Source organism: Antechinus flavipes, chromosome 1 (assembly GCF_016432865.1).
Source record: "Antechinus flavipes isolate AdamAnt ecotype Samford, QLD, Australia chromosome 1, AdamAnt_v2, whole genome shotgun sequence".
Lineage (NCBI taxonomy): Eukaryota > Metazoa > Chordata > Mammalia > Dasyuromorphia > Dasyuridae > Antechinus > Antechinus flavipes.
In genome coordinates, this window is record NC_067398.1 from 708,505,262 (window position 1) to 708,531,363 (window position 26,102).

General features: G+C 36.1%; 1 protein-coding gene across 1 annotated transcript in view; it reads left to right on the top strand.

The window, feature by feature from the left end:
* Positions 1–395: 395 nt before the first annotated feature.
* The window catches only part of MYO1H (myosin IH), a 51,972-nt gene continuing 26,265 nt past the window's right edge, over positions 396–26,102 (top strand). Inside the window, exons 1-13 of the mRNA XM_051972995.1 lie at positions 396–551; positions 3,576–3,691; positions 4,478–4,676; positions 5,765–5,845; positions 9,592–9,771; positions 12,057–12,155; positions 17,318–17,431; positions 19,866–19,937; positions 20,148–20,267; positions 20,793–20,860; positions 21,482–21,587; positions 21,966–22,046; positions 24,896–24,987. Coding sequence (XP_051828955.1) covers positions 426–551; positions 3,576–3,691; positions 4,478–4,676; positions 5,765–5,845; positions 9,592–9,771; positions 12,057–12,155; positions 17,318–17,431; positions 19,866–19,937; positions 20,148–20,267; positions 20,793–20,860; positions 21,482–21,587; positions 21,966–22,046; positions 24,896–24,987 — 1,454 coding nt within the window. The 5' untranslated portion in view covers positions 396–425. The remainder of the gene's footprint in view (positions 552–3,575; positions 3,692–4,477; positions 4,677–5,764; positions 5,846–9,591; positions 9,772–12,056; positions 12,156–17,317; positions 17,432–19,865; positions 19,938–20,147; positions 20,268–20,792; positions 20,861–21,481; positions 21,588–21,965; positions 22,047–24,895; positions 24,988–26,102) is intronic.

The following is a 26,102-nucleotide window of genomic DNA, read 5'->3' on the forward strand; positions in this document are numbered from 1 at the left end:
CAGTGACCTGAGTAGTCATAGGATGGTCATCTACTTCTATTGGACAAGTGATTCTGGCAGAGGTCCAAAAATATTTGAGGGGCTTTCCAAGTTGTTGAGTCATCTTCACCGAGCTGGACTTGATCACCATGACAAGGAAAAACAAGGGTGGAGGGCCTCTAGTTAGTTTCCTATAATTTAACAAGTAACCTTAAAATCTGTAGGCTTGCAGCTCTAGGGCCTTAGATGCAGAACTTTGATGTGATTCTATAAAATTGCTTAAAACTGATTAAAATAGAGTAGAGGTCCAAATGAATTATTTCTCTCTCACAAAATTGTTTTCTGCCATTCAGCTGGGAGTGCTAAATATAGATCACCAAATAACCTTCTGAAAATGTTTCTTCTTTTAGAAAGAAGAGGTGAGACGGAAGCACATTAAGCTGCACATGGAAGGAGCGTTAACCGCGCGTGACAAAGTCGGGGTTCAAGACTTTGTGCTGTTGGATTCTTACACCAGCGAATCCGCTTTCATGGATAATCTCCGCAAGCGTTACAGAGAGAACCTCATCTATGTAAATTGCCCTATTTCTCTGCTATTCCTTTTTCTTTTCTTTATTCCATGGCTCTCCTGGAGAAACCAGCCCTTATGGCTAATATGGTGCTAATAGGTTAGTGAGAAAGCAAAATGGGATTTGAAGAGGTGCTTGAGGTTGCCATTTGACTCCCCATCAAACTCTGGGAACAGAGAATCTTTGAGCATTTTTAAAATGTCCAGGGGGTTGTCACCCATTGCAGTGGGAGAGTATCCCAGTGTGGGAGCTCTTGACTTACATGCAAATAATAATCACTTATTATTGAACTTGGCAGAGTTTTTAATTCTTGAGTTCTTCAGGAAAGCTGTGGTGAACTTCAAGGGGCAGATAAATTATTTCCTTGAAATCTGGCTTCAGACACTTCCTAGCTGTGTAATCCTGGGTTCTTTACTCAGTTTGCCTCAGTTTCATCATCTGTAATATGAGCTGGAGAAAGAAACGACAAATCAGTCTAGTATCTTTGCCAAGAAAACCTCAAATGGGATCACAAAGAGTCAGCCACGACTGATACAACTGAACTACAACAAAACTGAGCTTTCTTTGACTTGTGTGAAGTAAGTCACTTGAAGGAAGTTTTAAATATTTGACATTTAGCACAGTTCTTGGTATGTGTTGTTGTGGTTGCTCAATCGTGTCCAACTTTTGTGACCTTATTAGGGTTTTTCTTGGCAGAGATCCTGGAGTGGTTTCCATTTCTTTCTCCAGCTCATTTTACAGAAGAGAAAACTGAGGCAAACAAGGTTAAATGACTTGTCCAGGGTCACACAGTAAGTGTCTGAGGTGGAGTAGACCTTTCTAACTTGAGACTACCTTTTATCCACCACACAAGCTAACTTTCCAGCATGTGCCTGGTAGATAGTAAGTGCTTAATAAATGTTTGTAGACTAACCAATGTTTTGATCACAACATTTACTATCAAGTGAATTGCATACTGTATATTTGTCAGTGAGTTAACATTTATTAAGTGCCTACTGTGTACCAGGCTCTATGCTAAATTCTGAGAATACAAAGAAATACAAAAGGTAGTCCTGATCCCAAGGATCTCCCAGATTAATAGGGGAGACAATAAGCAAACAACCATGTGCAAATAAGCTATGACCAGGATATATCAGGGATATCAAAAGGGGAAAGCATTAGAATTAAGGGGACTTAGGACTGAGCTCTAGAGTGACGAAATATAGCATTAGAAAACCTAATCTATTATGAAAGTTTTTAAAATTGGCTTTCCATTAGTTATACAGGTAGGATATGTGGCTCTGAGAACAGAAAAAATTGAGAAAAAGGCAAAAGGAAGCACAAGTGAGATGTCATCTTGACTAAGCTTAATATTATTTCAGATTTAGTCAGATAGGTTTTGAAATTTATTTTTCAGAATTATTTTGGGAAAACATTTTGAAAACTATTTTAGACATTATTTGAGATCAGGTTTCTGCTAATGAGAAATAATTTATGATTTTAGTTCAAACTATGATTTTCTTCAATTCCATGATGCATTTTTATGTGGCAGATATGATCAAACTGTACATTTTAATAGATTATTATTAGTATGATTAATAATAATATCAATTCATGTTTATATAAAATTTTAAGGTCTGTAATTTACAAACATAATCTCATTTGATCCTTACAACAGCTCTGGAAGATAGGTACTATTTTCTCAGATAAGTTTTGAAAATTATTTTTCTAAATTATTTTAGAAATTATTTGAGTTCACATTTCTGCTAATCAGAAGCAATTTATGATTTTTCTTCATTTCTGTGATTCATTTTTATCCTGCAGATATGATCAAGTTGTATATTTTAATGGAATTATAGTTAATATGATTAATAATCATATCAATTCACATTTGTATAGGACTTTAAGATCTGTAATTTATAAATATAATCTCCTTTGATCCTTACTAAAACTCTAGAAGATAGGTACTATTATTCTCTCTGTTAAGTTTTGAAAATTATTTTTCTGAATTATTTTGAAAATTATTTTAGAAATTATTTAAGATCCCATTTCTGTTCATCAGAAGTAATTTATGATTTTAGTTCAAACCATGATTTTTCTTCAATTCCATGATTCATTTTTATCCTGCAGATAGAATCAAGTTGTACACCTTAATGGAATTATGGTTAATACAGTTAATAATAACATCAGCTCACATTTGTATAGAACTTTAAGGTCTGGAATTTACAAATATAGTCTCATTTGATCCTTACCATAATTCTGGAAGATAGGTGCTATGATTCTCTCATTTTACAGTTGAGGAAACTGAGGGAGATAGAGATAAAGTGTCTTGCCTAGGATCACACAACTAGTAAGCTAGCTAGGAGGTGGAATTTGAACTCAGGTTTTCTGACTCCAAGAAGTCCAGTTTCTCTATCCACTGTGCTACCTAACTGCCTAGAAATATTGACCACTAAAGGAGGAAAGGCAGAAGATTCTTAAATGCAGGATGTGTCTCGGATAGAATTAGGTTGTGTAAGTAATTCCTTGTGTCCCACTCTCTTTGTCTTATGAAAAGAAGTTCACAATCCAAAAACTCCAAAATTTTGTACAGTGCAAGAGCCTCAGAACCACCTGCAATGTCATTTTGACTGCTCTGCTTTAAATAGCTTCATTTCTCTACTTTGCAGAAGATTCTTGTTGGATGATGCTCCAGGTAGAGGCTGATTTAGACTATTCCAGAGGTTCTTTCCAACTCGATTATATGAGGAGTCTGTAAAGATAAGGGGAAGGGACATGGCAAGGATACCTATAATATCAAGCAATGTACTGACTTAAAAAAAAAAAAAAACTAGCCAACCTTTAGCATCATCTCACAGCCCATAGACATTAAAAGAAAGCTTTCCAATATGGCGTGATGGATGATATTTATGGTTGGCTCCTGAGTGTTTACTTTAGATGGCTGATTTCTGCTGCTATTAAGCAGCTGGAATGGCAGCCTGTGAGCGGATATTTGGAAGGAGTAATTTCCTGTGTCAGTGAACTCACTTAATTAGTTTGTCCCTCCAGACCTACATTGGGACCCTCCTTGTGTCGGTGAATCCTTACCAGGAGCTGGGCATCTACACAATGAAACAGATGGAGCTTTATCAAGGGGTGAATTTCTTTGAACTACCACCACATGTGTAAGTAACATAACTTCTTATAGAATTTTTTGTCTGTTTATTGGATTTTTCTCATTCTTCCGTGGTTGCCCTCATCCTGTGGAAGATGTTTTTGGAATAATTGAAAACCTTTGTCTTCTGTCATATTGTTTATTTTTATAAAAAAACAAAACTAATTTTTTTCAAGTTTGTTGTTTACTTTTTGACTCAGGAGCCTTTCTAATAATTTGCTTGGTCCCCAAATGGAATGATCTAAGGAGATAGTGAATTTTCCAATGGATGTCTGCAAGCAGAGTTTTCAGGAGTTTTGTAGTAGATTCTGTTGAATAATGCTTGAGATAGAAGTTGGTTTAAATAACTTCCAAGACTGTTTCCAACTCACGATGAGTCTCTGAGGATAATATGCTAATAGCGGCATTTTGATAATTCTTGGGTTATCTAGGTACATAAGCCAGAATGATATGTTTGTATGGGAAGGATAAATCAAGATCATGATCATGATAGTCAGGGAGGATTCCAAATCAACCATAATGGCTTCCTAGGTAGGAAGAGGTCACATCAGCTATAACTTATTATAAAGGACCTGTTTTCCCATGCTTTTGTCATCTTATATCCATTTGCTGAATATAGAGTGAAACTTCTGAATTGCCTTGATTTGTGTTGTATAAAATGAGTTTTCATAACATGGTACATTTTAAAAATAACGTTATTACTACCATTCAAGATTGACTCATCCTAACTTTGCTTAATCGAGAATAATCAGAGTAATTATTAATCATATCATCAATAACTAATTACTCCTCACAGTTATGCTATAGCGGATAACGCTTACCGCATGATGTGCTCAGAACTCAATAACCACTTTATCCTGATCTCTGGGGAGAGCGGTGCCGGTAAAACAGAGGCATCCAAGAAAATTCTCCAGTACTTGGCGGTGACCTGCCCAATGACGGAATCACTACAGATAGCCCGTGATCGATTATTGCTTTCGAATCCAGTCCTGGAGGTAGGCAATATTTCAAATTCTGCTCAATGTACAGTGATGGAGAAATCTTTTTGGTGATGTCAGATTTTCCAGTTCCAGGGGCTGATTCTAGTTCAGAGATCACAAGGGGACAAGAAATAAAAGTTATATCTAGATACAGCAGTTAAGTGGTATAGTGGATAGAGTGGAGACCTTGGAGTCAGGAAGCCCTGAGTTCAAATCTGGCCTCCATCACTTGCTAGCTTTATGATCCTGTCTGCCTCAGTTTCCTCATCTGTAAAATGAACTGGGGAGGGAAATGGCAAACCATTATAGTATACTTGCAAAGAAAACTCCAAATGAAGTCACAGTAGGACACAACTGAAAAAACTACTAAGGAACAATTAGATACAGACCAATAGTTTGATGATTTTTTTAAGACCCATTCTGTACGATGAAAAATATCCCCAGTTTGTATAATGAAAATAACATATTTCTAGTTTGTACAATGGGAAATAGCATATTCCTTATTCCAAATACTTTATTCCTATGTGGAAATAATTTTCTTAGTAGGTTTTCTCTGATGGAAGACTTTTCCAAAGGAGTAGAAATCATCCCTACCCAAGACATGTCAAGTCAAAGAGCAATTATTAAGCACCTACTATCTTCCAGGCACTGTACTAAGTGTGGGGAACAATATAGTGCTATGACTTAACCAACTGTTTAGAATCTTTAGCTTGTCATGTCATTAGATTGTGGAGGAAGAGACTTTCTGTTGCTTCAGTTTAATCCCAAATATACTATTTTTAGTATCAAGGGTTTCATGTGCTTTGGGAACCTTCATACTCATTCCGGTCCTCCCTTCACATAATCCCTATAGTAGTGAGAGTCCTTGGAGGTGACTCAAAGTCCATTTGCATTGGAGTCTCATCTTTGGTGGAGATTGATTCTTTAGTATATTGAACATGGGGAGAAGAGAGAACTTGGTTTTCTAGCTTTCAGCTTCTAGTGAGAGAGAAGACATATGGCTCCAGACTCTTCAGGATTTTAAACCAGATCTCTTAAAAGTTAGGGATGCCAAAAGCAATAAAATAATTATTGATTTTATTTCCCTGATCTTTTGTCCTTAGGCTTTTGGAAACGCAAAAACTCTCCGAAATGATAATTCCAGCAGATTTGGAAAGTACATGGATATCCAATTTGATTTTAAGGTAAATCCAGATTGGTGGAATAGGCATTCAATGGCAAATACCAACTAGAGCCAAACTTTAGAGTCTCAAGAATCATTTCTACTCCTAAAATGATTGAAGACAACAAAAAGCTTTCATTTATGTGTGTTATAACTATTAATATTTACCATATTAAAAATTAAAACTGACAAAATTTTAATATATTTATCAATCACTTTTTAGATTATTTAAAATTTAAATAAAATGAAAATAAATGAAACTTTAAATGATTAAAATTAAAATTTTAATTTAAAATAAAATTTTAAAATAATTTATTTAAAATATTAGTTCATAAACAAACATCTTTTACATGATCATATATCATATTTTAATGAAAATTAACTGTTTTCTTAAAACAAGATAATCTAGTAAGAATAATGTTTTACGTATTTTTAGAAATCTCTTTAATGTTGGGCTTAAGACAGCTGAATTGTCCTATTAGTTTCTACAACCTATCAGTTACAGTATGTTGTTTTGTTGAAATATCTGAAGGAAATCTACTCTTACACTAGTATATTGTTGAAAAGGGAGGAATATTTTAATAGGCAACTAATCTCAATAGTATTAAAAAATAATTTTGACCTTGCAGATTTCCTGAAAGGGTCTAGAGAACCCTTGAGAGTCTTTGTACCATACTATAAGAGTGTCGAGTGTATAGAAAATATTGTTGGGCTTGGCTTTAGGATCCTACTTTTAATGCTTAAAAGTTGTATGATCACAGGTAAATCATTACATGTCTCCACAGAGCATTGCCTTCCAGCTGTAAAGTAGTAGCAATAATACTGTCACTGTCATTCTCTCAGGGATGCCCTAAGGTTCAAATAAAATAAAGTATGGAGGAGCAGCTAGGTGGCACAGTGGATAGAGCACCAGCACTGAAATTAGGAGGACCTGAGTTCAAATCTGGTCTCAGACACTTAATGCTTCCTAGCTGTGTGACCCTGGGCAAATCACTTAATCCCAACTGCCTCAGCAAAAATAAATAAACAAATAAACAAACAAACAAACAAATAATGTAGGGAAAGTACTTTGTAATCCTTGATGTGCTACATAATTATGGAAGGGAAAGTGTCAATTGTATTTTTCTTCTTTTACATCTGACATATTATTTAGCCAATAACATTTTGAAATGTTTTTTAAATTCTTGAACTTTGTCTACAGACATCTAACATCCCATAGGGTGTAAGGAGGATTAATGTTTCATCAAAAAAAAAAAAAAGCATCATTTCTGGGACATTTGTAGATTCAGTCTCTTAGCAGATAACTACCCAAGGTTCCTACTCCAAGAATTATTGCTTTTGAGCCCCCATTGGTACATTCACGTTTAACAGACAAGAAGAGGACAAAATTAGGTCAAAGGAAAAGCATTTCCTGAGTTGGCGTCTTAAACACTAAAAAAACTCCATATACAAATATGGTCCATGGGATCACAAAGAGATGACTGAATAACTCAATAACACATATATAGGGAACATGTATCTAAGCAACTCATTCTTCCAACACAGCAAGGCTCCAATGTCCCTCCTTCTTTCATAATATCCTCATGTTGCTCCCCATTGGGTACAGTATCTCTGCTGGGAACCCTGAGCCTGTTCAGCTATTAGCCAGAGCCAACTGTCTTGTCTCACAAGCTCCTCAGGTCTTGCTTTGAATGACTTCATAAAGAGCGAATCTTGCTTTTTAAAGGGTCACATGGGACATGACTCCCATCTTTGATCAACCGGGGCTAGCTACCCACTAATTCCATCAACTTGAACTAATTTGATTATCTTTTAAGACATTAATTAATACATCATTGTCAGCTCTCTTTCCTTGTTATTTTGTCATCTCATCAAATGGATTGGGAAGGAGGAATATCAATTGATCAGGGAGTTCCTGATCAATCATCCCACTGCCCAAATTTTGTTGTTATTGTTCAGTTTCATCTTACTCTTTGTGACCCATTTGGAATTTTCTTGACCAAGTTACTAAAGTGGTTTGCCATTTCCTTCTCCACTCCTAAATTTAGTCATTCCTCAAGAATCTTTGTTATAATACTAAGATGATTTGCTTTATGATGTGTAGTCATTTTTTCCTTTTTAAAAATTATTTTATTACTTATTTGTATTTATTTATATTATTATTACTATAAATTAACATAAAACTACATAATTATATCAAATATATTTGCATATTTTATATTTATATTATTTATTTTTCTTTTTTTATTATGAACTTGATGGAAATAAGCAAACATGATCATTTCTATATACAAAAAAAAGAGAAGGAAAATTACATATGAAGTTTTGAATCTCAATCATATCTTTTACTCTTTTAAAATTATATAATAATTTGCCCTTGTTGCATTTCCTTTGAACTTCAGTTCTCATTTGTGTATTTCATTTATATAATGAAACATTGTTTTTTTTTCTTTTTCTTTTGGAAAGGCATCTCTATTATTCTCATCTTCTCAACTTCTCCCTCCTCATACAAATAAACAAAATAAACACCTTCATTATAATAAATAAGTATGATCAAGAAAACGGATCATTCTTTGGCCATATTGGAAAAATCATGTCTCATTCTTTATCTCTAGCCCATTGTGTCTTTGCCAAAAAGTAAAGGGCATCATTATCCAAATTTTGGTGTGGTCATGGCATTGATGAGAGTCCTTAAGTCTTTTGGTATTGTCTCCCTAAATGAAAAAAAAATGTTCTAAATCATTATTAACTAGAGAATGCAAACTCTGAACCTCTAGAATAACTGTGTGATATCATCTCACACCTATCAGGTTCACTGAGATGACAGGAAAAGATAATGATAAATGTTGAAGTGGATGTGAGAAAACTGGGGCACTAATATATTATTGGTGGAGTTGTGAAATTATCCAAATATTCTGGAGAACAATTTGAAACTATGCCCAAAGGGCTATAAAATTGTGCATACCCTTTGATCCAACAGTATCTCTACTGGATCTGTATCCCAAAGAAATGATAAAAGAGGGAAAAGGAGCCAAATGTACAAAAAAATATTTGTAGCAACTGTTTTTGTGGTGGCAAAGAATTGGAAAATGAGTAGATACTAATCAGTTGGGGAATGGCTGAATAAGTTATGGTATATGAAAATGATGGAACATTATTGTTCTATAAAAGATGATGAACAAGCTGATTTTAGAAAGGCCTGGAAAGATTTACATGAACTGATGCTGAGTAAAACAAGCAGAACCAGGAATATATTGTACACAGCAACAGCAAGAATGTGCAGTGATCAACTATGAATGACTTGGTTCTTCTCAGTAGTACAGTGATCCAAGTTAATCCCAATAAATTTTAGATAGAAACACCATCCACATTCAGAGAGAGAACTATGGAGGCCAAATGTAAATAAATCAACACATACTATGTTCACTTTTTTCTTTTGTTTTTTTTTTTTTTTGTTTTTTTTTTTTTGTGTGTGTGTGTTTTTCTTTTGTTCTGATTTTTCTTTCCCAATATAATTCATATGAAAATATGTCAAAAATGAATGTACATATATTACAAAAAAATGTTATTTTACATCTAACTGGGGAAAATGAAAATTAAAAAAAAAAGAATTGTCTCCCTTTACAATATATACATCTTCCCATTTCTATTTGCTTCCCTTTTCATCAGTTCATACAGGTCCATCAGGAATAGGGAAAACTTCATGTGTGAAAGAGGATATTAGATTCTATCCTAAGTGGTCTAAGCTTTGGCTTTGAATTTTCCTAGGGAATTCCAGTAGGCGGTCATATTATCAGTTACTTGATAGAAAAATCTCGAGTCGTTTTTCAAAACCATGGAGAACGGAATTTTCATATCTTCTACCAGCTGCTGGAAGGAGGTGAAGATGACCTATTATCCTACTTGGGACTTGTGCGGACCCCCCAGGCATATTTTTATCTAAATCAGGTTGGAAAAACACAGCATCTAGTGTTTACTGTTTTTCTGGAGGGTGGGACTCATCATATCTATACAAGTATTTCTAGAAGACCGTTTGCAGTTTCTTTCTTCTCCCAGCTATTTTCCATACAGCTTCCTAATTGATATTCTTAAACTTCAGGTCTGACTAGGTCATTCCCTTACTCAAGATGCTTCAGTGGCTCCCTATTGCTTCTGTTATAAAGTACAGACTTCTTCATCTGGTATTTAACTATAACAAGAAGAAAGATGCCATGAGGTGGGATTATACCATTAGGCCAACCCTAAAAAGGAGTTAGGATCCCAATGGGTATTAGCCTTTTTCACTGGTATTTAAAACTTCACAATCTGACTTCCAGGTTCAGTTCATATCACTTTCTTTAATGTCCTCTGTCCTGCATCCAAACTGCTTATTGTATACCAAACGTAGTGCTCCATCTCTCCCCTCCAAAACTTTATTCAGTCTATCCACCATTCTTGGAATAGTCTCACCTCTTTCTAGTTTGCTTCAAAGTACATCTCGAGAGCCATTTCCTAAAAAAGAACTTTCCTGATTTCCCTGGCTACCAGCGATCACACCCCTGATCAAATCACTTTGTATTTATTCTGTTTATATTTTTACACATTTATCTGCTATTTCTCCCCAATGGAATATAAGCTTTTTGAAGGCAGACTTGGATCCTTGAACATGTTGAGTTGAGATATTTATGGAACATCTAGGTTGATAATGCCAGACTGGCGTTCAGGAGAGAAATTTAGTAGAACAGGATAAATAGATCTGGGAATTATCAGTAGGAGATGACAAATGAGCCCATGGGAGCAGATGTGTATCACCTAAAGGAAAACAGAAAGAAAAAAGAGAATCCAGGATGGAGAATGTGTGGCTGGGACATGGATAGTTATCCAGGGCACAAAAATCCAAATATAAGCTTAAAGAAGGGAAGCTAGGTGGTACCATAGTGGATAGAGTACCAGGCTGAGAGTCAGGAAGATTCACCTTCTTGAGTTCAAATATAGTCTCAGACACTTACTGGCTGTGTGACCATGAGCATGTGACTTTATCCTGTTTGCCTCAGTTTCCTCATCTATCAAATGAACTGGAGTGAGAAATGGCAAAACATTCTGCTATCTCTGCCAAAAAAACTCCAATGAAATCATGAAGAGTTGGATATGATTAAAAATGACAAATTTAAAGAAAATGTCAGGAAATTTTATGTCCATTTATGGATAACAACATAAGGAGCATATTTAATATAGACAAAAATTTAAAAATGTTATAGAATGTCTTCCTTTTTGAAGTTATGACATTCATTAGTAAGACACGCTTACAGAAATACATTAAGTAGGCATTTGCCTATTTTAAAGCCTGCTGACAAATTTAATAGGAATCTTCCTTTATCTATCTAGAGGATAATGTTAAACCAACTTCTTAATTAGAAGTCTCCTTCCACCTGGCCAGCAGAGAACTCAGAATCCTGCATTATTCCCAAGATAATTTTAATATTCTTTCTTAAATTTGAACATTGTGGTTTCAGAGCCCAAGTTCTAGGGTTTGGGACAGACACATGTATACAATGATTGATTTGATTAATATGTGATGACAATTTATTGTGAGACAATGAAATGTCAGTATTAGCTATTTTAAGTTGACTCAGAATAGAAATTTCCTCATGACATTTACAGTCATTGTAAATACTAGGAAAAAGATGGAGAATGGTTATTATTATAACTATTATAAATAACTGATATTTAACAATTGACTTTTTATCAAAGAAATCTATTTTGTCTGTTCAGGAAAGTAATACCCTAACTTTTGTATTCTAGTACAAAGAGAATGATGGTGGCAATCACCCACTCAATAATTATTATGCGCCAGACTCTGTACTACAAACTGGGAATATAGATACAAAAGTAAGGCAGTCTGCCCTCCTCAGACTTATGTGAGGTGAGATAAAATACAACATATTCACAGATAAGTATAAATTGGATATAGGCAAAATAATGTAATATGAACCCTAAAGTGGGAGTTCTTAACTCAGTTTCCGTAGACTTTTTTTTAAAAAATATTTTGATAACAGCATTTTAATATAATTAGTTTATTTTATAATTAGGCATTTAAAAACATGATTCTGAGAAGAGGCCCACCAAAGGAGACCAGAACACAGGGAAAAATTCAGAACTCCTGACCTAAAGCATTTGTTCATAATTAATGTCCTTGCGTGCCCAAGAGACATTAAAATAAGCATTTAAAAATGCTCTCTGTCTCTTCTCAATAGGGTCGGTGTGCCAAAGTGACTTCTGTTGATGACAAGAATGACTGGGAAACTGTGGTCAAAGCTTTCTCCATCATTGATTTTAATGAAACTGACTTGGAGGTATGGACCGCGAGGACTTGACTGCCAACTTGCTGTTATGGTTGAGTATGATAATGAGGAGCACAGTATCTTGGTTACTTCCTTTTCTTCCAAAGTACTGGGGTAATGCATTGTGGACGGGAGGAATTTGCTCATGGTGAAAAGGTATACTGACCCAGATGACTAAATTAATATTAAAATTTAAATTCCACATAAATGAGGATTCAGTGACATCTCCAGACTTTGTGAAATTTATTCTACAGTGGGATGCTTGTTTTCTATATTTTCTCTTTCTACTTTCGTGCTTCATTTTACTTTTCTAGATTTAGTCAAACAACTATTCTTTTTTTTTAGTTCCTTTTTAAAAAAATAATTATAACTTTTTATTGACAGAATCCATACCAGAGTAATTTTTTACAACATTATCCCTTGCACTCACTTGTATAATGATTTCCCCCTCCCTCCCTCCACCCCCTCCTCCAGATGGCAAGCAATCCTATACATACAACTATTCTTTAAAACCAGAATAGATACTATAAACCGGCTTAATTCACTCTTGTCTCTACTTTTTCCTGTGGGATTTTCTTTCCTTTCTCTTAAATGCATACTTAAACTTTTTGTTATTGTTTTAAAGGCATCATTTACAACAAGCTATAAATCACACTTAAACTAAAATGGGGTGAATCTCCAATTAAAACTCCCCAGATTTGAACCATTTACAGGAATGAATGAATGAATGATTTTTTTCAATGCCAATCGTTATATGAAGGGTCAGGGGTATAAAAACAGAAAGCAGTGAGGTGGCTTGATTTTGAACATCCTCCGAGTAAGAGTTACTCACCCCTTGTTACAAAAGACAATCATTGCTTTCATTCTAATGGAGCTGACTCTTCTAACAAAATAAGGAAGAAAGGAAAAAAGAAAAAACCTAACCACGACATCCACTTATTCTGACTGTATATACAGTTTCCAGACTCAGAGTCTTCCACTTCTGCAAAGAAGGGAGAGAGGGAAAGCTCCATTTTAACAAAACAGAGTCAAACTAATTCCTACTCACCCATCAAAATGTCATTTCCTTTGTTTCCCCTTTCAAATGAGGAATATAAATTTCTTCTATTTTTTCATTTATATATATGTATATGTATACATACACACATATATGTACATATATACATACACACATGCACATATACATATATGCGAGAGCATTGTCCATTGTCCAGAACCTGAGGAAGCCCAATGGAGTTGTGCCCTCGGCAGTAGAATTGGAATGCTGGGTAGCTTCGTTCAAGAAAGGACCTTGGTGTCTAATTTTATCCCGCCAGGTGATCTTCAGAATTTTCCTAAGACAATTCAAACGGAGGCGATCCAATTTTCTTGCCTGGTATTGGTAGATTGTCCAGATTTCCTAGGAATCCAACAATAAGGTCAGCCAATAGCTCTGTTGACATTCAGTTTGATGGTCAGTCTAGCGCCTCTCCTCCCCCACACTTTCCCTGCTAAAACTCCTGGGAACAAACACACAGCTTTCTTCCACTCCATTGGTGACTGGGGAAGAGCATCACCCATTGTCCAGGACCCGGACAAGGATGCTGTCATAAAATTAATATATGATGCTCATGAGCTTCTCTGGGCAACTGATTTTTTTCATGATTTTCCATAAGCTCTTGAGACTGATAGTATCAAAGGCCTTGGTCAGAGCTACACATGTTATATATAGTCCTCTGTTCTGCTCCCGGCATTCTCCTAGAGTTGTAAGGCTGCAAACACCACAAAACATGGAGTGCATCGATGGCTCCTCAGCCCTTTCTGCAGCCATGCTGGCTCTCAGGTAGACGACCTTCTTCCAGGTGTAGGACCAGCCTATTAAGAAGAACTCTGGCAAGACTCTTGCCAACAATGACTAGGAGAGAGACCCTTCTATGATTGATGCAGAACAATCTATTCTCTTTTCTTTTATGGAGATGGACAAAGGAAGCGTCCTTGAACTCCTGGGAGATAACCTCCAGAGCCATGAAGGCCCCACGTGTAAATCTCAGCTGGAGCAGAATCAGCACCGGGTGTTTTGCCACGTGAAATTCAGAAGCCTAATGGTGTTCAAAATCTCTTTTTCAGTTGCAGCTTCCACCAGGGAGGGATTGATTTCAACCTGAGGTAAATGATCAGTGGCTTTAGTATTGATTGATGATGTCCTATATGATGACTATAGAAGTGTTCAGCCCATTTCTAGGATCATTTCCTTGTCACTAATCAATGTGGCTCCATTAGCACTGAGTAGTTGAGATGGACCATAAGTCTTTGGCCCATAAATAGCCTTTAGTGCATCATAAAAGCTTTTCCAGTCGCCAATGGAATGAACAAGGCTGAACTTGCCCCCGTGCTTTTTGGTGTGATGTTTTCAATCTTGTCAAACGCCTTCAAGGAGGATGAACTGCTCTGAAACTTGATATCTGCAAACCAGAACTAAAGTGGAGGAAAGCTGGGCCCAGGTTTTTGTCTGCAGATGATCGTGCCCTCAGTGCAGCCTCTGAAGCCGAGATGCAACAAAGTGTGGCTCGATTCTTGGCTGCTTGGGCTCATCTTGGCCCAACAACAGCAAGAAATCCCAGGCGCTCCATCAGCCAGCACCGACCATCCATCTGTGGAGCCATCGGTTACGGCAAATGGAGAAGCTTGGGATGCTGTGGATAAGTTCACTTAATGTGGAAGAATCTCGAAAATGAGATTATTGCCAGAGCTTGCTCAGTGTTTGGGAGGCTCTGAAGAGAAGCGTGGGAGAGGAGAGGAGACTGACTCCCAAGTGAAGGTTTACAGAGGCAGAACTCATTTTTGTGAGAAACCTGGACTCTACCAGCACCATGCTGGGGAAAGGGATGACTTCCATTTAAATTGTCTCAGGCAGGATAAGTAAGGTTCTGTCTTGAACTAAACTGCCAAGAACTCCAACTCTGCTGCGGAGAGCACAAGTCCACTGGGTAAGCCACGTTGTTCAAATGTCAACCGTACGCTTGCCAAAAAGATTATTTTATGGAGAACTCACACATGGCAAGCGCTCACAAGGTGGTCAGAAAAAAAGTGATACAAGGACAGCCTCAAGGTCTCTGAAGAACTTTAAAACTGATTATATGACACGGGAGACACTGGCCCAGGATCACCCAGCACAGTGGGCCCTCATCAGAGAAGGGGCTGCTCTCCATGAATACTTAACTCAGAACAAACACGAGATGCTCAGAATTAGGGAATCCACCCCAACTATTCCCAGGGACCATTCGTGTCTGTCTGTGGCAGAGCACTCCGAGCTCGTACTGGTCTGATCCACCACGGTTAGACACACGGGAACTCGATTCTAACACAGTGATGTCATTTTGGTCTCCTTTGAGAACAAAAGCCAACAACCATAACAATCACAATACCTATACACAGTACAAATACCTATATATATACCTATATCTACACATATATACCTATATCTATATACACTTATATATACTTATATTTATTTGTTTATCTGCATCATGTCTGTATATATGGGTGCAATCTATTATATATTTCACATACACCATATAAATAAATGTACCTATATCATATCTAACATATATAGATGTATAATAGACACATCTATCTAATCTATATCATATATATAGCCACATAGATATGTCTATGTATATTTATAGATATAAATCTATAATTAGATATATATTTAGAGCTATCTATATAGTATGTATGTATATAAGTATAGATATAGATGTGGAGAGAGAAAATATTTGAATGAATCAAAAATCACATATTAAGTACTTAATATAATAACAAACATTTGCATACACACATATGTTTGTAGAACATTTGTGTCTATTGTTCCTCTGATTCTGTTGGCTTCATTTGAAATCATTTGACCTTCTGTATTTCCTTTTATTACTCACATTTTAATGGGATTCTATTATGTGACTCTACCGTCATTTATTCATCCATACTCCAATTGCTAGATTTTGTCACTGGGTTCATCCATTTGTTTCTTTTTTGCTATTTTCAAATAAAGCCAGAGTACTTAGTTCTGGCGACATGGGTCCCCTTCTGCCAGGGACCTGCCAGGATATCTGCAGGATGTAGTCCCAATGATGGGATGGTAGCTGTGGCAATAAGAGCTAGAAGTGCCAGAGTGATCCATCTTTATGACTTTTTTTTCTCCATTGTCATCCACTAACAATGTCCATTTTCCTGCCAAGACTGAGTTTTATCACCAATTTTGTTGAAGGGGAGGGGCTATTTGGCCAATCTCATGTCCATGTGGGCTGCCATTGCATTTATTTATCTAATCATTAACAATTTGTATTTCCCTCCTTAAAAATTGTGTTCCCTTTTATGTTCTTTGATCATTTTTCCATTGAAAAGTTCATATTTCTCTTATCAATGTAAATCAGCTCCTTCTGAATTCTGAATATCAGGCATTCTGCACTAAATTCCCCCTTCCAATCAGTTTCTCTTATTTTAGAGATATTATTTTGGATTATGCTTTACTATTATGATGTGATATTAAGAAATTATTGATATTATATTAATAATATTACATGTTATATTATACATGTAATAATGTGATAATAATTATATAATATAAATAATAATAATAAGTGATAAGTAAAATATTGATATTAAGAAATAATAATAATTAATATCAATTAACTAAGAATTAAGATTTTGGAGAACATGACAGAAGCATTTTTCAGCAATTAAGGTTACTCTCCCCCCACTTTCATGTTATAGTTAATCAATTCGTTCATTCATTTATCTATTTATGAACTCATTTATTTATTATGGATATTTTAAGCATTTTTGAGTTCCAAATTCTCTCCTTTTAGTTCCTCCCTCACCCATTGAGAAAGTAATCAATAGGATATCAATTATATATGAAGTCATGCAAAACATAATTATATATTAGCCAGAGGGGGAGTTTGTGAGGGGAACAGAAGCAGAAAAATAAAATGAAAAGAAGGAATGCTTCAGTCTGTACCCAGAGTTCACTGTTCTCCTTCTTGAGGTGGATGCCATTTTTCATCATAATTTAAGGGCTACAACTGAGGTAGACACGCCTGGATTCTACCTAAGGGTCTCATTTATTCAGCTAGGCTCTGTGCCTCCTCCAATCACTTAATCAGAGACATGTTCCCTCTCCCCCTTCGTGGTTGCAGAATCTCTTTGGCATTGTGGCCAGTGTCTTACACCTGGGAAATGTTCACTTTGTCGAAGACGGGGATGGATGCGTCACTATTCCTGACAACAGTCAGATCCGATGGATAGCAAAGGTAACCATCCTCGGCCTCCAGGAGGGGCTCTCTGACCTCATTCTTCTCAGATGAGAAATGCCCCCAAACTGGGGCAGAATGATGGCCAAGCCATTCAGCGAGGCCATTGGATGATGTGATAGATAGAACGCGGTATCTGGGGCCAGAAAAACCTGAGTTCAAATCCATTCTCCAGTACTGAGTGATGAGGGGCTTGAAAATCTCACTCAGCTGCAGTTTTCTCATTTATTAAAAGTTCATAAATCCGGCCTCAGACAGTTAACTCTTACTGGCTGAGTGATCCTGGGCAAGTCAATTAATCCCAATTGCCTTGGGAAAAAAATATACGTGTGTGTGTGTGTGTGTGTGTGTGTGTGTGTGTGTGTGTGTGTGTGTATAAAATAACAGCACTTATTTTACAGGACATATTTGTGAGGAGAAGATGATATTTGTAAAATACTTGGCTAACTAATATAAATAGTTTAAAAAGCATTTATAAGTTGAGACTGCTATCTTCAAATGGTTTCAATATTCATTTAAAAAAAAAACAATAATCAGTACAATGTGTATTCAAGTCCAACCAATGGAACACTGATGGTATAAATCTGAGCTAGTTGTTTAATCTCTCAATGTTGACAGCAACTCTCTAAGACTATGTATATCACTTTTATATCTATAACTGCATTAAGGTAGGAAGTTGGGAATTCATTCTGAGAGGCTATTAATGCCTCCAAGAGTTTTCTTATATGAATTCTAGTCAAGGTAGCCAAACCAGCCTTAAATCCCTGGGTTCAAATCCTGCTCAAAAGATCTAATAATTCAAAAGAACTTAAAGTTAATTTGATTTTATCTCTAAGTATAAAGAATAGAGATATAATTTTAAAGTCTATATAATACAAAGTCATGTTTTGTGTGTGTGTGTGTGTGTGTGTGTATAATATATATATAATCCTATATATAAAGACTATATAACACAAAGCTATGTAACTCTTTGTCATGACAAATGATTGTTATACAAATATGAATTAGAAAAAAATTCCTTTATTAAAATTTTCATATTACATTTGTATAGAAAAATCAGCAAAGCACCATTACTTAGGACCTTGGCTTACTTTAATAGTAGGGTAGAGGGAGGGGAAGGAAATAAGCATTAATATAGCACCTACTGTATGACATCCATTGTAGTCTCATCAGTATAGGTTCTTTTTCCAAAGGTACAGATCTCAATCCATCTATATTTCTCATTCTTTGTTACTAATGTTCATGACCCCCCCCCCATTAGTTTACTCTGAAGTTCTGTCCAACATTCTGGAGACTTTCTTCTAAGTTTTGTAAATCCACAAGAGGTACGGTGGATAGAATCTGAAAGACATGAGTTAAAATGCAGCCTCAGATACGTTAGCTAGGTGACCTTAGTCAAATCACTTCACCACTGTCTGCTTCAGTTTCCCTATCTGTAAAATGGAGCTGATAACAATGGCCCTCCCTTACAGGGTTGTCATGAGGATCAAATGAGATAACATTTGTATTTTTTTCTTTTTGTAATAATATCTTTTAATTTTCAAAATATATGCCAAGATAGTTTTCAACATTCACCTTTGTAAAACCTTTGTTTTTGGTGTTCCAAATTTTTCTCCTTCCTTTCCCCATGTTCCCTCCACAAAACAGCAAGTAATTCAATATGTGATAAATGTGTGCAGTTCTTCTATATGCATTTCCACAATTATCATGCTGCACAAAAAGAATCAGGTTAAAAAGGAAAAAATGAGAAAGGGAACAAAAAATCAGGCAAACAACAACAACAAAGATGAAAATATTATGTTATGATTCACACTGAGTCTCCATAGTCTTCTCTTTGGCTGGTCCATCAGAGCTGGTCATCATATAACCTTGTTGCTGTGTACAGTGTTCTCTTGGTTCTACTCACTTCACTTAGCATCAGTTCATGCAAGTGAGAGAACATTTGTGAACATCTCTGCAAATCTTAAAATATTCTTTAATGGGAACTATGATGAAAATAATGATGCTGGGGGTTCCCATGTAGCCCTCTCCTTTCTCTTTTAATCTTGGTCACCAACTTACCTTCTTTTTTCATTAATATTTTTTCCTATTCCCTTTTCATATACAAAAAGGTGGCTACCATTGCCTAGGGCTTAGAAATTTTACTTTATAACTTTGATTACATCATCACTTTGGATATAATGGTTTGCTTGGGTTTTTAATAGAGTTTGATGCCTTTTTAAAATTATTTTTCCTTTAGCAAACAAATATGAAACACCAACAGTGCCCGATGCCCTCTAGTTGAGGGATGGCATCTGCAACCAAAAAATTCTTAGCATAGTAAATACCGTCAATCCTTTGGATTGTTAATCATTTGGTGAAGCTGATGGTCAAAGAGCTAGCCCTAGAATAAGATGGAGGTATTCATTCTCATTTTAATTTTTCTTCTTTCCAGCTATTAGGTATTCACTTATCAGCTCTTCAGGAAGCTCTGACATATAGAAAAATTGAAGCCAAATCAGAAGAGGTATAAACCCAATTCCAAAAGGGAACCATTCCAAGTTTCTCCATCCCTTTCCCCTGCTTCAACATTGGTGGGGAAGGTCTGGGTAGCACCATCCCTCTGTCCTCAGTTCAGGTCACACGCACACATTAATGGAGACATGTTTGGGAATTTTGATTCATTGGAGTTTTCTTTCTTTCTACCATTATTGGGCACCATCTAATTGTTTTTCAGGTGTTATGCCCATTGAATATAGATCTGTCGGTCTATTCCAGAGATGCGATGGCTAAAGCTATTTATGGGCGGACCTTCACTTGGCTTGTCAACAAGATCAATGAGTCCCTAGCCAACAAGGTGAGTTGGATGACTTATTTCAATGGAGAACAACATATAGGAAGGGTATTATAATTCTTTTAATAGTTGAAAACATAATGGTCTTTTTTGGTGTCATGAAATCCTTTGGTTTTCTGGTGAAATCTTTAAATCCTTTCTCATTTTTAAATACATAAGATGACAATGGAAACTGGAAAAATTTTCCCATCCAAATCCTCAAATCCTCAAATTCATCCATGGGATTCTGAAGATCCCAAATAAAGAATCTTTCTCTTAAAGAATAAATAAGGGGGCAATTAGGTGGTGTATTAAATAGAGCACTAACTGAAGTTAGGAAGACCTAAATTCAGATCTGGCTCCAGACACTAGCTATGGGATCCTAGGCAAGTCACCTAGCCCCAATTACCAAAAAAACAAACAAACAAACAAACAAAAACAATGCTAATATATATATATATATATACACACATATATATACATATGATATATATGTATATATATCAGACATCTTCATTAGTAAGCACTGTGTGTGTTCTTTTTGAATAGGACTTCACCCGAAAAACTGTAATTGGATTGCTTGATATCTATGGATTTGAAGTCTTTGATAAGAACGGGTAAGGGTCATTATGTTCTAAATGGGTTCAAGTTCTTCAAGTGTGAAATCAAGGTCAAGGCCCCCCCATCAGAATGATTTTTCCTATTCTTCCTAACATCCCAACTAACAACCTTATTTTTAATTACTTTAACTCAACAACCCCTAGTTTTTAATTTAATTTATAGAGGTTCAATGTAAGAATATGAGCAAATAGGGCCAAAATATATCTCCTTCTTTGTATTTAAAAAAAATAAACTAGAACAGGGATATTTGTTCTTTATCAAAAGAAGAGCTAGAGAGCACAGTGAATAAAGTATTGCACCTGATGTCAGATCTTTCCTCAGATATTTACTAGCTATGTGACCCTGAGCAAGTCCTTTCACCTCAGTCTACCTCAGTTTCCTCAAATGCAAAATGGAGATAATAATAACATCTACCTTACAGGGTTGTTGTGAGGATAAACTGAGATAATAGATGTGAAGTGCTTTGCAAACCTTAAACATGATATACAAATGCTAGTTATAAGTATGATAACGATGCTTTATCACAATAGAAGGCCCATGGCGTTGAGTAGCAGAGATGACAATGCATGAAAAATGTGGTCTTCCTTGCGGTTTATTTAAATCCTCTTTGTTTTAAGTTTTGAGCAGTTCTGTATAAATTACTGCAATGAGAAACTTCAGCAGCTGCTAATAGAGATGACCCTGAAAGCAGAGCAAATAGAATATGAGCTGGAAGGCATCGAGGTACATCGATTCTCTTTCCTTTTTTCCCTTTTCCACCGGATGGTTAAAAAGGCTCCCTGAGAACATCCTCTTCAGGATGACTTTCTATTGAGAGCCAAAGTTTTTTTCTGCACCTGTTTTCTTCTGGGCTACTTGGGACAAGTCTGAAACTCATACAAACCTTTGATTGAACATACAAGACTTGGGAAAAGTCTGAAACCCGTACGAGTCTTTAATTTAACACACAAGATGGAAATTAGTCCCATTTTGGCTCTCACCGCCACAGATCTCATTGGCCACTGAACTGAGTTGTTCAAAGCAATGATGTTTGGGATGCATCTTTGGTTCATGGAAAGCACAGCTCTTGGAAATGAGACTCTCTCTGCCTTGTCTTTTCAGTGGGAGCCGATCCAATACTTCAATAACAAGATTATATGCGACTTGGTGGAAGAGAAACACAAAGGAATTATTTCTATTCTGGTGAGAAAATGAATGTTGACTGTGGCTTAAGGAGCGTGTTGTTTTCATTGTATGTGAGAAATGTGTTTGGGCGTGGAAAATCCAGGCTGTTTTGCTTCTGAACTCTTAAGACTTTGGCTTCCTTTTTTTTTTTTTTTTAATTAACTGTAGTATGATTTAGTATATTTTGGGGGAAAGGGGAAGGAGTTGTAAAGTCCTGAGTTCGAATCCTAACTCTTGACACTTAGCTGTGTTACCATGACTGTGCTTCAGTGTATTCATATGTAAAATAGGGATTATAATCACACTTACCTCATAAGGTTATGATAAGGATCAGTTAAGAATACATAATCTATGTAAGCCTCCAAGTTTTTTATAAATATTTGCTCCTATATCCTCAGCTCCTTGAGACAAAGGGCCTTGCTTTTTGTTCTGTATTGTTATTTGTCATTTTAATCATGTCTAAAATGTGACCTCAATGGAATTATTTTTGGCAAAGATGCTGGTATGGTCGGCCATTTCCTTCTCCAGCTCCTTTTACAGATGAAGAAACTGAGGCAAACAGGGTTAAGTGACTTGCCCAGGGTCACCCAGCTAGAAAGTATCTGAGGCTGGATTTGAATTCAGGCCTTCCTGACTCTAGACCTGTGTTCTTTCTATTGTCCTACCCCACCAGCTAGCATAGTGTTTGACATATAGTTAATATTCTGTACCGTTCAGTCAGTAGTCTAAGCACTTATTTGTTTTTATAATAGCCTTTTACTTTTCAAAATACATACAAAGATAGTTTTCAACGTTCACAAAACTTTGTGTTCTATATTTTCCTCCCTTCCTCCCAACCACCACCTCTCCTAGACAGCAAGCAATTCAACACAGGCTAAACATGTGCAATTCTTCTATAAATATTTTCACATTTATCATACTGCACAAGAAAAATCAGATCAAAAAGGGAAAAAATGAGAGGGGGAAAAAAACCAAGCAAACAACAATAACAAAGGTAAAAAACAAAATTAAACAAAACTATGTATTGATCCACATTCTATCCCTATATTTCTCTCTCTGGCTGCAGATGGCTCTCTCCATCTCCAAATCTATTGGAATTGCCTTGAATCACCTCTTTTTTGAAAAGAGCCATGTCCATCACAGTTGATCATCACATAATCTTATTGCCATGGACAGTATTCTCTCTGTTCTGTTAACTTCAGCTAAGCATTTATTAAGCACCTACTACATGCCAGGCTCTGTGCTGAGCACTAGGAAGATAAAGGCAAAATACAGTCTGTCCTCAAGAAGCTCCCATTCTAGTGAGAGAAATAACATGCAGTCAAGTATAGACAGGAGAAAATGGAGCTCATCAGCCCAGGGAAGGCCCTAGTATTGAGGGTAATCCAGAAAAGTTTCCTGAAAAAAAGTGTGATTTTAATGTCTCTGAAGGAAGCCATGTGCCAGCCTCAATTTAACCTAAACTCTCCTGATTCATGCTGAGCTGAGCAATAGCAAAAAATCCAAAAGCAAAATCCTGCTTTGAACATCTGTCTGACTTCAGAGATCATTAGTAAGTTTGGAGAGGACATTTTCCATAAAATGCAGGAAATAATCCAAGAAAATTGTCCTGGAGTGATAGAACATGAGGAGAAAGTAGAAATTGAAAAAATCCACCAATCACCACCCCAAAGAAATCCTGTGTGGAAAACACTCAGGAATATTATTGCCAAATTTCAAAACCACTCGGATCAAAGAGCAAATTCTGGAAGAAACAAGAAAAAAAAAACCCAATTCAAATATGCTGGAGCTGCAATTAGAATTGTATAAGACTTATCAGCAGCAGCAATAGAAGACCACAGGTCCTGGAATCATATCTGCTGATAATCAAAAGAATTAGGCCTGCAAGCAAAAATATCATATCCAGCAAAATTATCTAAAATCCTGAATGGGAAAAAATGGACATTCAATAAACTTGTAGATTTTCAGAACTTTCTTCTATTAACCAAACCCGAACTTAACAGAAAGTTTAACATAGAAGAGCCAATATGAAAGATTAATTTTAAGAACTTAATGTGGACAAACTGTTTAAACATGAAAAAATATCTGTTTATATATATGTCATATATATTATATCTGTTTTATATATATATAGACATGTATATATTTATGTTTTATATATTTATACATATGTATGTGTATAAGACTCACATCAACAATAGGGTAGCCCAAAAGAAAGATTGGCAGAGTTAAGGTCAAAATAGCAATCATATCATACAAAAGAGGTGCAGAGGAAGAATAGACTCAGAGGCATTAGAGGGAGAGGAGGGCTCGTAGTTCTGAAAAGCTACTTACATCAGAAATGGGTTCAATAGATAACATTACATATATAGCATGAAAGGTATAGCACCCTCCAAAATCTATAAAATAACAAGGGGGGAGAGGTGGGTGGATGAGGAAGGAAAGGAGGAAAGAAGAAATTAAGGAGGGATCCTTGAATGGGTGAGATTAAGCAAATCATGGAGCAGAATTTAATTAAAGAGGCAGTAGGGATAGGAAAGATGTCTGTGTATGTGGAACGTAGGTGAGTGTGTGTATGTATCTATATTTATATATGTATACATAAATATATCTTTTCTTAAATGTAGCTTGGTAGAGATGGGAGAGATAAAAGGGAGGGAGAAGAATAAAGTAAATAAGGTGAATAGCAAAGAAGCGCAACAGATAATATTCTGTGCCTCAATTTTGATATTTCACCAAAAACTCTTCTTCTAACTTACTCATGTACCGCACAAAAGTGTGCATTTGTATTATTGTTATCTGAAGGATAAAAACACCTATATTCCAAGTATCGAAACAGAAAACTTACCTTTTTCTTTTCTTTGAAGGATGAAGAATGCCTGCGGCCTGGAACTCCTACAGATCTGAGTTTCTTGGAAAAATTGGAAGAGAAAGTAGGGAAACACGCTCACTTTCAAACGTATGTACTTGGTACTTTATGATCTACGCCTAGATTCTTCTTTTTCACACGGTCCCCTTGAAGATTTTCTGAGGCATCCGCAAGGCAGATTATATGCAAGATTTTTTAAATGATGCTCTTTCATTACTGATTTTGCCATGTTTTTCTCATCTTGGGTAGGATTTAATCTATATAGGGGCAGCGAGGTGGTGCAATGGATAGAGCACCTGCCCCGAAGTCAGGAGGACCTAAGTTCAAATCTAGACTCAGACACTTAATACTTCCTAGCTGTGTGAACCTGGGCAAATCACTTAACCCCAACTGCCTCAGCAAAAAAAAAAAAAGATTTAATCTATATAAAGGCTGATTTTTGAACAGAAAAGAATGATAATAAGCATTTATAAAGCCCCCATTTCATGACAGATATTGAGTTAAGTGGATTTTTAAAAAAATAGCTTTTTATTTTCAAAATATATGCAAAGATAGTTTTCAACATTCGCCTTTGAAAAACCTTGTGTTCCAAATTTTCTCTCCCTCCCTTCCTCTCACCCTTTTCCCCTATAGCAAGTAATCCAATAGACATCAAACATGTGCAATTCTTTCATACATATTTCCACATTTATCATGCTGCACAAGAAAAACCAGATCAAAAAGGGGAAAAATGGAAAAGAAAAAATAACAAGCAAACCACCACAAAAAAAGGTGAAAACATTATGTTGTGATCCACATCCAGTCCCCATGGTCCTCTCTCTGAGTGCAGATGGCTCTCTCCATCCCAAGTCTATTGGAATTACCCTGAATCATCTGGTTGTTGAAAAGAGCCACGTTCATTACATTGATCATCATATAAACTTGTTGTTGCCGTGTACAGTATTCTCTTGGTTTTACTCACTTCACTTGGGTTAAGTGCCTTTAAAAAAACCAAAACAAATATTATCTTATTTAAACCTCAGTACAACCCTACAAGGTCGGCACTATTATCCTTATTTACAGTTGGGGAAACTGAGGCAGATAGTGATTCAGTAACTTGCCCAGGATCATATAGTTAGGAAATGTCTGAGGCTGGAATTCAGCTCTTCTTGATTCCTACTGGCCTAAATCAGCAGACTCTTTAAAATGGAGCCCATTTTAGAAAC